General features: G+C 38.2%; 1 protein-coding gene across 1 annotated transcript in view; it reads right to left on the bottom strand.

The window, feature by feature from the left end:
• Positions 1-659: 659 nt before the first annotated feature.
• The window catches only part of TXK (TXK tyrosine kinase), a 40,162-nt gene continuing 28,026 nt past the window's right edge, over positions 660-12,795 (bottom strand). The window contains exons 10-14 of the mRNA XM_049789830.1: positions 10,869-11,085; positions 6,948-7,012; positions 3,684-3,802; positions 1,558-1,715; positions 660-728 (exon numbers count right to left, since the gene is read on the bottom strand). Of these exons, the coding sequence (XP_049645787.1) occupies positions 660-728; positions 1,558-1,715; positions 3,684-3,802; positions 6,948-7,012; positions 10,869-11,085 (628 nt within the window). The remainder of the gene's footprint in view (positions 729-1,557; positions 1,716-3,683; positions 3,803-6,947; positions 7,013-10,868; positions 11,086-12,795) is intronic.

Here is a 12,795-nt window from a genome sequence, read left to right on the forward strand (position 1 = left end):
GTTTTGTTTTGGGGCCAAACCGTGGGCTACCCCTGGCTCTGTATTCAGGAATTACTACTGGCAGACTCAGGAGAGCAATATGGAATGCTAGGGATTGAACCCAGATTGGCCATGTGCAAGACAAATGCCCTACCAGTGATATTACTATTTCTCTGGCCCCCTCATGTGGTTTCTGAAAAGTGCATTTCTATATAATTGGTTCTATTTAAAGAAAATTAAATACTGCTGAGGAAATTCCTTTGTTCCATGCAATGAGCATATATATCTTGTCTTCTATGAATAGATGATGGAAGTAAAGATGTGTCCTTTATTCTTCAGGAAAAAAATGTCCTTAGTTCTATAAATATGTGCTCAGGATTCTGGCTAGTTAGCATGAAGGACAGCCTCTCTGAAGACATTTTTCTCTCTCCAAAGGACTCCCTTTCAGGAGGACTTCCCTCTCAGGAGGACTGCTATAGAAAAATTAATTTCTCTCATACAATTAGAAAAATCATAGGATACTCTTCAAAGTCAAAAAGTTTGAAAAGCTTTTGATCTTTGCTCTGTTTCCAACAATCATCAATTCTACCAGGAAGACTCAACCTGGTGACCACTCAACACGGTTTTCCTTTTTGTGACAAACTCATATGACTGTCATCTAGGACTGCTTGTGCTTCAGGTCACCGGGTTTCTGCAATCTCAGTAAGCACCTGCAGCAGCTCTGCAAATGTAGGGCGGCTTCTAGGTTTCTAGAAAAGGAAAATGTAAGAAGTTTACTTAGTATAAGATTTACTCAAACACCTGCTCTACAACTTGATGACAGGGACCTGGATCCAGGCAGTTCTTGTGGCTATACAAACACAGAGAGCACACACCCTGCTTTCCTCAAAACAGAGACTTTGCCCTATCTTTCTCCTCCTTTCTCCCACCCTTTTTGAGAAGTAAAGACCCACTGGGGCTTGAAAAGCATAAAATAGGTACGTTTGTCTCTTAACTATGTCTGCCCTTCACCCCCATGTGGATTGAGTCTGGTCAATAAAGATTATACAGGGGAGGACAGGACAGTCAGCATTCAGTCCACAACTCAGTCCCCTGACACCATGCTTTTCTCCCTTATGTCTGTCTTGTTTTTGTTTTCTGGCCACACCTGGTAGTACTCAGAGGTTACTCCTTGTAAGAAGCAAGGCAAGTGGAAGTACACAAAAACATCTCTCTCTTTCAATGAGGAGTTTAACCAACCTAATCCTACTTTGAGGTTTCACTACCTACTTCTTACAATTAACAACTAAATTTTAAGACTTTCAGAATATAAGGAGCTCCTGGAGGAAGCAATCTTAGAAAGCTCATTCTTGGGGAAATATGCTGCATTCCTCTAGGGGAGGCCATTGTTAGAAACAAGAGGGATAATAACTATAATGCAGGAGGTTTGAAAGATATAAAATTTAGCAATCTCTGAGATTGTTATAGAAAAAACAATACTTTCCTGTTAAATGGAGCCCCTGGGAGTTGTTTGCAATAATCAGATCTTCTCTCTAGCTTGGTGCTGCCAATCTCCCCCGGAGAGGAAGAAATACTCACCTCATGCCAGCAACTGTACATGACTTCATAGACGCACAATGGTGCCAGGCGAGGTCGATACAACCTGAACCCATTAGAAATGGCTTCTACAACTTGTAAATTTGACTTATTTTCAAAGGGCATTTTTCCTTCTGTAAAAACTTCCCACATCAACACACCTGCAAATAAAATATATAAAGTCAATACAAGGTTAGAGAGAAATGGTTTCTTAGACCTGAAAGAAGTATTTCGAATTTATACTTGGATCATTATAACCAGGATCTGATTATAAGCATCTAGATTAAACAAAATTTTAAAAAAAGGTCCTTTTATGCTGGACATGTGGTTTAGTGCATGCCTTTTATTGTGTGGGCTGCTTTTGAGGCCCAGCACCACATAACAAAGCAAAACAATGACTCTACAGGCTGGAGAGAGAACAGTGAGCAGGGCATTTGCCTTGACTGTCATCTCATATATTCCCTCAAGCCAAACCCTGAGCACTGCCAAGTATGACCAAAAAACAAAAACAAAACAAAAGAAATAGATCTTATCTAGGAAGCAGATCATATACAACATACTTTTGGAACAAATTTCTAATCTGAAAATATTGCAAAGTATAATAATGTCTTTCTTTTCCCATTTGTCTTGACTGTAAATTCTGCTCATGTCTCCCACAGTTTAATCTCAATGAAATTTTCTGTCATTCTATAGAAAACAACAGAATTGTGTGAGTTTAGGCTATCAGGAAGTACATGACATGCAATCCCCTTCTCCCACTGAAATATGAGACTATAAGATAGAATCCCAAATATCTGAATATTTCTGTACATGGGCGTTTAATAATCATTGGTGGAATAAATAATAAAGATCTTTCAAGTTCCCAATTTGAGTTCAATTAATTATTTACTTATTTGATATATGTATGAGGTATTAAACAGGCACCAGCTTTGGGCATGATCAGAGTTTTGTTTAGAATGAGACCATTCTTTGTGCTTAAGAAGAAAATTTTCTAGTAGTAAAGAGATGAGTGATGAAACAATAGTAACTTGGTGAGGTTTGTCTGTTTTTATAACTTACTCTCACAAATGAATTACTATCTAGAAAAGCTTAAAATTTCACCTTCTAAGACTAACAAATGACCGTGGAGAGCTATGAGATAATGGCACATGAATAATCTTATTGTGGACAATCAAATTCACACATCTCTCATGGTCCAGATATTTTTCCATACCTAAGAACTATCCAGCAAGAGTTAGGTGAAAGGAAATAAAAGCATTATCATATATTTGTACCATTATTTTAAAAAATGAATTAAAAAAGAAAATACAGATGGACTTCAAGGATTTCTTTCTCAAAGGAAGCATATTGGCCAATAGAACTCTCAATTAATATATTCCAAGCCGACCAGTGTCTAAATTCTCCAAATTTTGGGGGGGGTGCCACACCCAGTGATGCTCAGGGGTTACTCCTGGCTATGCGCTCAGACGTTGCTCCTGATTTGGGATGCCAGGGATCGAACCTGTATCAGCTGCATGCAAGGCAAACACCCTGCTGCTGTGCTATCACTCTGGCCCCTAAATCCTCCAAAATTTGAAGTAACTAAGTAATAGGTGGTACCACTGAGTTGTTAAACAGTTGTTAAAATTTAATTATCACCTAAAATTCAATAATGTCATATGATTAATTTTCTTGTCTCTATAACATGGAAAAGTTAGTGAGTTGCTTTTCTAAATTAGAAGGCTGTTTGATGTGACAGCAAGTACTCAGTGGGAAAGAAAAAGATACAATGGCCAATTTATATAAAAAGGTGTATGATATCAGTTGCCAGAAAAAATATGCATGTTTTTAGAATATTTTAACCAGAAGCACAGTATTAAAAATGGTTTTATTATTTGAGGTAGGAAAAGGTGTTGAGACATATACTGAGGCCACTCAGGTTCAGTGCTCAGGCACTGAGTAATGCTCAGGGGACTATGCTGTGCCAGGAGTCAAACTCAGGCCTTAATTACACAAAGTGTGAGCTCAGCTATTTCTTTCACCCAAAAGACAGATTAAAAATTTACATCAGATCAAGAAACCAAAGTGGAGAAGAGCTATGCCTATTTCATGAAATCAAGCTACCTCAAATGAACAGCAAATTCACTCACCAAATGACCAGACATCAGATTTGCTGCTGTACTTGTTGAAATGGAAAACTTCAGGTGGTGACCACTTGATTGGGAACTTGGCTCCAGAAGAACTTATATATTCATCATCCAAAACATATCTAAGGACAAATTCAAAGTGCATTCAAGTTCTGTTTACAGCAACTCTCTCTAGTTAACACTGGGTTCAAAGACAAAATATTTTTTACCAACTTGTATTGTGAGTACCTTCTTTCCTTATCAGTGTGGAAAATATATCCTAATATTTCATCCCCCCAAGCCAACTCTGAATTGTTGATTATATCTGAGTTTAGAAAATCCCAGTGATTAAAGGGGAGATGTTCTTTTTATGACCGAAACCCATCTATAATCATGTTTGTATCATGGTGCTTAAATAAAGTTACTATTAAAAAAATCCCAGTCAGTCTTCAATAGAAAACATACACCTTAGATATTATTAGTTCTTAATTCTCCAGAGAAATATGCTAAATGCTCTCAGTAACAATGAAAGATAAACATCTATAAATACTATGTTAAAGTAGAATTGTTTTATGTATAACAGAACAGGAAAAATAAAAAATAAAAGTATTTTATTTATATCAAAAGCATTTGACATAATATATTTGAAATGTACCATCTCTAATGTTTTAAAATGGCACTTGTGAAAATTAAGTCAGTAAAAATAAACAATCTTCTTTTAAAATTAAAAAAAATCAATCCTCCTTCTTCTTTGAGAACTATTTGAGGGAGCATTCAAGTATGTGAGTCTGGAGAGAAGCCAGTAGTAAAATTAAGTATAAAACTCAAGTATAGATACTTGAGTATAGAATTTATTTATTTATTTTTTGTTTTTTGGGGCCACACCCGGCGATGCTCAGGGGTTACTCCTGGCTCTCTGCTCAGCAATCACTTCTGGCAGGCACGGGGGACCATATGGGATGCTGGGATCCAAACCACCATTGCTCCTGGGTCAGTGCTTGTAAAACAAACGTGCTACCGCTGTGCTATCTCTCCGGCCCCATTGAGTATAGAATTTAGTAGTTTTGAATTATTTATTAATGCTTTCTCACATTTTTCTTTTCCATAGACCCTTTACTCTACCTTAAAGCCCTTTAAGATATATCATTTTACTAGGAGAAAGAATACTAGAAAAAACAAAGGGAAAAAGGTCAACTTTTAAATCATTTTCAAGCGTATCCTTTGCAGAGAAGGAAAGAGACTGCATTATTAACAAAAATATTTGTGAGAATGAAGCATGAGAAAAATGACATCCAACTTCCAACACCACCATCACCAACCATCTTTCTAGAAGAAAAAAATCCCTGAGCTGATTTAAAAAAAAAAGGGGAAAACAGGACAGAAAGGGAAGAAGTATTATGCTTTGGTGAGTGACTGACACAGGGTTCTATCTCCCTTTATGGACTGCCCAGATCACACTGCAGGGAAAGAAGCTTCACCCACAACAAATTAGTTGGATTCAAGAGCAAAAAATGAATCCATGGCTGGAACTACAGCAAAGCAAGTAGAGTGCTTTGTTTGAAACTGACCTAGGTTTGATTCCCAGCATCCTATACAGGAACAATTTCTGTGTATAGAACCAGAAGTAACCTCTGAGCTCCACCTGGTGTTCAAACAAATAAAGAGAGAGAGAGAGAGAGAGAGAGAGAGAGAGAGAGAGAGAGAGAGAGAGAGAGAGAGAGAGAGAGAGAGAGAGAGACAGACAGAGACAGAGATAGACAGAGACAGAGATCAGAGAGACAGAGACAGAGAGACAGAGACAGAGACAGAGAGACAGAGACAGAGAGACAGAGAGAGAGAGACAGAGAATTGAAATAAAGCATTTAAGCTTCAGGAAAACGCAGAGTCCCGAGAGAGAGAGAGAGAGAGAGAGAGAGAGAGAGAGAGAGAGAGAGAGAGAGAGACTTGAAATAAAGCATTTAAGCTTCAGGAAAACGCAGAGTCCCGAGAGAGAGAGAGAGAGAGAGAGAGAGAGAGAGAGAGAGAGAGAGAGAGAGAGAGAGAGAGAGAGAGAGAGAGAGAGAGACTTGAGATAAAGCATTTAAGCTTCAGGAAAACGCAGAGTACCAAGAAAAAATATGGATCTGCCAGGTCAATGGAGCTTAACTAGGTTTTAAAGAATTGTAATATCAGCAAATGCTAGAAACAAAGGAAAGGAATCTTGATGATAGAAATGCAATGAGTCAGCTGGACCCTATGTAAATGGGCAGCCAAAGACAAAAATAAGAGAATGATTCAGTCGAGGGTACCAGAGAAAATATATGAGATCGCTGTCACTTTCCTAATCAGTCCATGAACCCAAGAGACACACAAAATTTGGGTATTGACCCTAAAAAGAGACAGAAAAATGTCCCAAATTCATTGGTTGTAAACCTCCCAAAAAAGGAGGTTCAAAATTGAGATATTAAAAAACAAAGTTTAACCAAAAAAAAAAACAAAAACAAAAACAAAAAGCAAAGTTTAATTGTTTTGTTATATTTTGTTTGGGAGCCATATTTAGCAATTGCTATGGCTTATTGCTGGCTTCTGTATTCAGAGATCAGTTTTGGCAGTGCTTGGGGTATGGTACTTGGGATTGAGTCGGGCTCATGCACATGAAAATCAAATGCCTTACTCCCACACTATCTCTCCAATCTTAAGGTTCAATGTTATATTTATTGATTGATTTTGGTTTTGGGGGGGCCCATCTGGTGCTTCTCAGATCTTATTCCTGACTCTGTGCTCAGGTTTCACTCCTGATGGTGTTCGGGGACCACATGAGGGGTTGAACCTTGGTAGACCACATGAAGGCAAGCACTTTAATTGCTGTACTAACTTTCCAGCCAAAAGTTCAATTTTTAATACTAGAGTTGTAGACAACTCATCTACATGAGTATAGAAATCAATGTTCATAACAGAAAAAAATAGAGCTGAGCAAAGCTGCTTTTATTTTCTTTCAGAAATAAACATCTATCAGAACATTTTTTTACATTTATACAATAAATAGTCCAAGAAAACTTTTTAAGATGAAATAACTTATTCATGGTGACCTAAAGATGAAAAGAAAAATCATGATATAATTTATTACACATCTAAAATGAGTATAATTGTTTAAAAAAATAGAGTTAAATAGATTGGGTTGACAGATCAAGCAACTATATCACACATTCCTCAGTGTGGGGAGGGACGAAAAGCAAAGCTAATACAATTTTCAGTGTATTGGTAAATAGGAAATTCCCTTTATGAGTGCATGAAAAATATGTCACATACCTTGTCATTCCAAAGTCTGAAATTTTTACAATACTGGAAGAGCTGACCAAACAATTCCTTGCTGCCTACAGAAAAGAAAGAATGCAAGTTTGAATACAAGTTTTCTTTTCAAAAGTTTCGGCTCATCTTTTTCTTCATGTATTTGGTCCCTATACCTTCTTCTATGTTTACAGTCATCTTGGTTTTGTGATAATGCTTATCACTGTGACATATATATCAATCTTTGTATAATTGACTCTAATGATTTGTCTAAGAAATAACAGGAAAAAACTAAGAAAATTTAAAACTTTGTCCTTGGAAATTTTTTTTACATTTTCAACAAAAATTTTTGATAAATATTAGGGTAGCTCAATCTAACAATGACTATCTATGAATATTTACATAAAAATCTTTACATAGTCTGCACTCCAGTAGAAGAGGTAATGTTATAACATTGTTTGCATGCACCCTTATTATTAGTAGTATTCTACACTGTGCAGTCATAGTGCTGCAAATAAAAAAATGTAGTCTACATTTAAATTTTTTCAGAATAAATGTTTAAAAAGGAAAGTCTAAGATGTAGAATGAACAAAGAATAGCCATATATCTCTGGGATCTAAACAACTAATAAAAGTTAAGTATTTTTAACTTATATTTAATTGACTATATCTATATATATGTATGTATGTTTGGGGGGGGTTGGGTCACACCCATCAACACTCAGGGGTTACTCCTGGCTCTACACTCAGAAATTGCTCCTAGGAGGCTCAGGAGACCATATGGGATGCCGGCATTCGAACCACCTACCTTCTGCATGAGAGGCAAACACCTTACCTCTATGCTATCTCTTTGGCCCTTTAATTAAAAATATTTTTTGAGGCTATAGAGATAGTATAATGGTTGTAACCTTGCCCAGAGCCAACCAGAGTTTGATCCCCATTCAAAAATCTGCTCAGTAGGTTTTTCAACCCTCTGAAAAGGTTTGTGTTCTTCCTTGAATGTACATCTCTCATTCTCATTCTTCACATCTCTAAATTTCTTTGTTTTTCTTTCTTTCCTTTCTTTCTTTCTTCTTTCTTTCTTCTTTCTTTCTCTTTCTTTCTCTTTTTCTTTCTTCTTTCTTCTTTCTTTCTTTCTTCTTCTTTCTTCTTTCTTTCTTTCTCTCTCTCTCTCTCTCTCATTCTCTCTCTCTCTCTCTTCTCTCTCTCATCTCTCTCTCACTCTCCTCTCTCTCTCTCCTCTCTCTCTCTCTCTCACTCCCTCTCTCTCTCTCTCTATCTCTCTCTCTCTCTCTCTCTCTCATCTCTCTCTCCTCTCTCTCTCTCTCTCTCTCTCTCTCCTCCTCTCTCTCTCTCTCTCTCTCTCTCCTCTTTTTTTTTTGGGGGGGGGGGTTGTTTGGGCCACACCCGGCGGAGCTCAGGGCTTACTCCTGGCTGTCTGCTCAGAAATAGCTCCTGGCAGGCACGGGGGGGGGGGGGGGGGGGAAACGACCATCTGGGACGCCGGGATTCAAACCAACCTTAGGTCCTGCATCGGTTGCTTGCAAGGCAAATACCGCTGTGCTCTCTCCGGCCCCTCTAAATTTCTTTCAATAAAAACTATTTTGTTTCACTTATAATAAAAAAAAAAATGTGTTCAAGGGGCTGGAGAGATAGTACAGGAGGGCATTTGCATTGCATGCAGTTGACCTGGGTTCAATCTCTGACATCCACACAATCCTCTCAGCACTGCCAGCAGTCATTCCTAAGCAGGAGCCATGAGTAACCCCCGAGCAATGCAGAGTGTGACCCAAAAGGCTCACAAAACAAACAAAAGGAACTTAAAAAAAATATGCGCAGTAAATAGCGTCATCGTCTTGTAGTACTGTAGTACTATCACCTGGATGCAACAGGAACATGCTAGAGGAAAACAAAGCAATGTTCCAGTGTAACAACTGAAGCAGTAAGCATGGCAGAACTCTTAAGTATCAGACACTGTATCAATGTCCTTGGAACACTTTGGAACCGCCTGTAAGTCCACATGAGGTTATAAGGTTGAAATTCTCCCAACAAGCTCTTAGGTAGGAGATGTGATCATTAATACCATTTTACTAGTAACTAGCTTTGTCACACAGCTAGTAAGAAACAAAGGTAGGTTTTCAAGCCAGGAAATCCAGCTCTCTAGAAGAATGATTATCAAGCATGTCTTTATTTTAGATTCACCAGGGACTTTTTCAAAAAAATATTAATGACTAGATCCCACTACCTGGAGAGTCAGGTTTAATTGGTCTGGTATCTGATTTTAATATTGTGATCTTTTAAGAAGCTCTCAGGTGAGGGTTAGGTAGAAAGTATCAGAAGAGAAGGCTCTTATGTGGTGACCTAAAACTGGAACTTTAGTGGGGAGAGAGGGACTAACTATAATTAAAACTTACAGAGATAGGAAGCCAAACTCTGAAATTCTATATTAGCTTAAACCAATGAAGTCCATAGGGGGGGGAAAAAAACATCCTAAGCATTTTTTCCTTTTTTTTTTTTTTTTTTGGTTTTTCGGGCCACACCCGTTTTATGCTCAGGGGTGACTCCTGGCTAAGTGCTCAGAAATTGCCCCTGGCTTGGGGAAACCATATGGGACGCTGGGGGATCGAACCACGGTCCTTCCTTGGCTAGCTCTTGCAAGGCCTCTAGTGCCACCTCGCCAGCCCCTATCCTAAGAGCCATTTCTCTCTATCTGTGTTTTCATTGTATTTTTGGTTTTGTTTTGAAGGAGAAGGAGGAGAACAAGTAGCTATGTTCAAAGCTTTATTTTTTGTTTTGTCTTTTTTTTTTTTTTTGATGGGGAAAAAGGGACACAAGTAGCTGCGCTCTGAGCTTGCTCTGACTTTGTGTCCAAGGATTATTCCTGGTGGTATAGGGATCATATGTGGTTGATGAATTAAAGCTAGGTTGGCAGCCTGCAAGGCAAGCACCCTAACCCTGTACAATGTCTTCACATCTCCTGCAACTTGTGTTTTCATCACACACAGCTGCACTTCAGAAATCTGAACCTTAATCTCAAGGAGTTTAGATCTCAGAGTTTGGGAAAACAATGTAAAGAATGAATTGGCATATGAAGAGGTAAATAATAAGTCCATGATAGTTCTCAGTCATGTGTCGCACCAACAGTGGTGTTCCAATGAAATTACACCATCCTTTCTCCTATATATGCCAATGTGGATGATGAAGAAAATGATCACCCTGATCATGCTTAATATAAACACATGAATATTACTCCATGACAGAAGCAGAGGTTTCTCACAGATGAGCAAAATCTCAAGCTTCATTTGTTTGATGCTATCATCCCTATTTTGATCACAACAAAGTAGACAGCTAACAAGAGATTATTAAGCTTATTATTATTATTAAGATTATTAAGTTATTGGGACCCGGCGGTGGCGCTAGAGGTAAGGTGCCTGCCTTGCCTGCACTAACCTTGGACAGACCGAGGTTCGATCCCCCGGCATCCCATATTGTCCCTCAAGCCAGGAGCAACTTCTGAGCGCATAGCCAGGAGTAACCCCTGAGCGTTACTGGGTGTGGCCCAAAAACCAAAAAAAAAAAAAAAAAGATTATTAAGTTATTGTATTAATAACTTCATTGGAGATACAATAATTTTCACAAATGTTCTTGCTATTGTACTTTTCCTTTTTAAACTTTGTTCTCTTCCTTTCTTAGTTTTTATTTCTATATTTTCCAATAACTTTGCTTTCACGTATCTAAAAACAAATGTATTATGATCAACTATGTCAACTATGTGATACATTTACAAAAAATAAAGTTATACTGCGCCATGAAGTCTATGGATAGAGAAACATTTTTAAATGAAGCCAAAGGAGAACTAATCATAGTAATAAAACTCATACATGTGTGTCATAAAATAATCCATGACTAAAAAAAATAATCCATGACTTTTCATGACACTTACTAAATCTCGATGAATGAAGCAGTTTCTCTCCAGATACTCCATTCCTTCACATACATCTTGGCACATGCTCAGGAGTACTTCCTTCCGGAGCTTTCCTTTCCTCTCCCGGAGGTAGTTAAGAAGGCAACCATTTTCCATATACTCCGTCACAATATACAGGGGTTTTTGTTGGATACATACTCCATACAGCTGAACCAGACGTGAGTGAGACAATTTCCTATTTGAAGAAAAACACAACAGTGAGGGGCTCAAGAGATATTACAGTTGGTAGGACACTTGCCTTGCACATGTGCAAAATGGCAACCCATATGCCCCTGAGCCTACCAGGACTGATCCCTGAGACAGCTCCAGGGAGTAAATACTGAAATAAGGAACAAGTTGTGGTTCTTTGGTTGGGTTCATGTCTTTCATGTGTGTTGCTCTGGGGTCAATCCCTGACACTGCTTACAAATAAATAATAAAATAGAAATTCTATAGGGTCAAAATTCTATTTGAGCCATGCAGTGTTGGGATTGAACCCACCTCTTAAACTCACCAACAAATATTTTTGGGTACTTATCTAAAACATACAAAGATATTAAATCAAAGAGAGAGATGCATTTGCACCTTTAAACTTATATGGTTTGGGTGTTTTGGGGGCCATACCCAGTGGTTACATATCTCAGGGTTACTCCTGGCTCTGTGCTCAGAAATTATTCTTGAGGGTGCTCAAGGGATTATATAGGATGCTGCTGAATGCAAGGCAAATAAGCTACCTGCTGCACTAGGCTCCAACCCCACTTTCATCTTTTTAATAGCATTTTTTATAATAGCTAAGAACTGAAAGTATCAAAGAGTTGATCAACTGATGAGTGGGTTACAAAAGTGATAAATAGTAGAGCTGGAGCAATAGAACAGTAGGTACAGAGGTTTGCCTGTATACTGCCAACTCATGTTTTATTCCCAGCATCCCATATGGTCCCCTGAGCACTGCCAGGAATGACCCCTCAGCACAGAGTCAGGAGTAACCCCTGAGCACGACCGAATGTAGCCAAAACACAACAACAACAACAACAACAACAACAACAACAACAACAAAGTAACACATAGAACTGGAGAGATAGTATGGGCTTAGGAAGTTTGTTTTGTATAGATTGACCCCAGTTTGAATCCCACCACCCACATATAGTCCCTTAAACATTACCAGAAGTGACCCCTGAGCATAGAATAAGCACTGCGCATCAGTGGGTGTAGCTCCCAAACAAATCAAAAAGAGCCTGAGCAATAATAATATAGCAGGTAGAGCATTTGCCTTGCACAAAGGTCAACCTGGGTTTGATTCCTAATATCCCAAATGGTCTGCTAAATACTGTCAGGATAAATTCCTGAGTGAAAAACCAAAAGTAACCTTTGAGCACCATTGAGTATGACCCAAAACAAAAACTAATTATAACTAGTGGACTAATACTCAACTATATAGAAAAATAAAATTATGCCATGTGAAACTTTGGTGGATCTTGGATACAGAGATGTCTTTAGAGACTCAACCCAAATGGCAAGGTAAACAAAAGCAAAAATAATAATATGGGAGCCACATAAAACTAAAAAGTTTTCATATAGTCAAAGTAATCATCCCAAAGCAAATTTAACTTACTTGCCTGGAATAAGATTCTTGCACATGCCACATCCAAAAAGAAGTTAGCATGAGAAATATGTAAAGAATTCATACACAACAACAATGAAAAGTAAGTTTGAAGATGGACAAAAGATTTGAATAGGAATGGAAAGATAGTACAGTAAGAAAGGCGCTTGCCCTGCATGCAACCAACCTGGGTTTGATCTAAGGCACTCTATATGGTCCCCTAGGATCACCTAGGAAAGATTCCAGAACATGGCCCTCCCATGAGAAAAAGAAAAGAAAGTAATAGTCTCTTTTCCAAATGCACCA

The sequence above is a fragment of the Suncus etruscus genome, chromosome 16 (assembly GCF_024139225.1).
Source record: "Suncus etruscus isolate mSunEtr1 chromosome 16, mSunEtr1.pri.cur, whole genome shotgun sequence".
NCBI classification, from domain to species: domain Eukaryota; kingdom Metazoa; phylum Chordata; class Mammalia; order Eulipotyphla; family Soricidae; genus Suncus; species Suncus etruscus.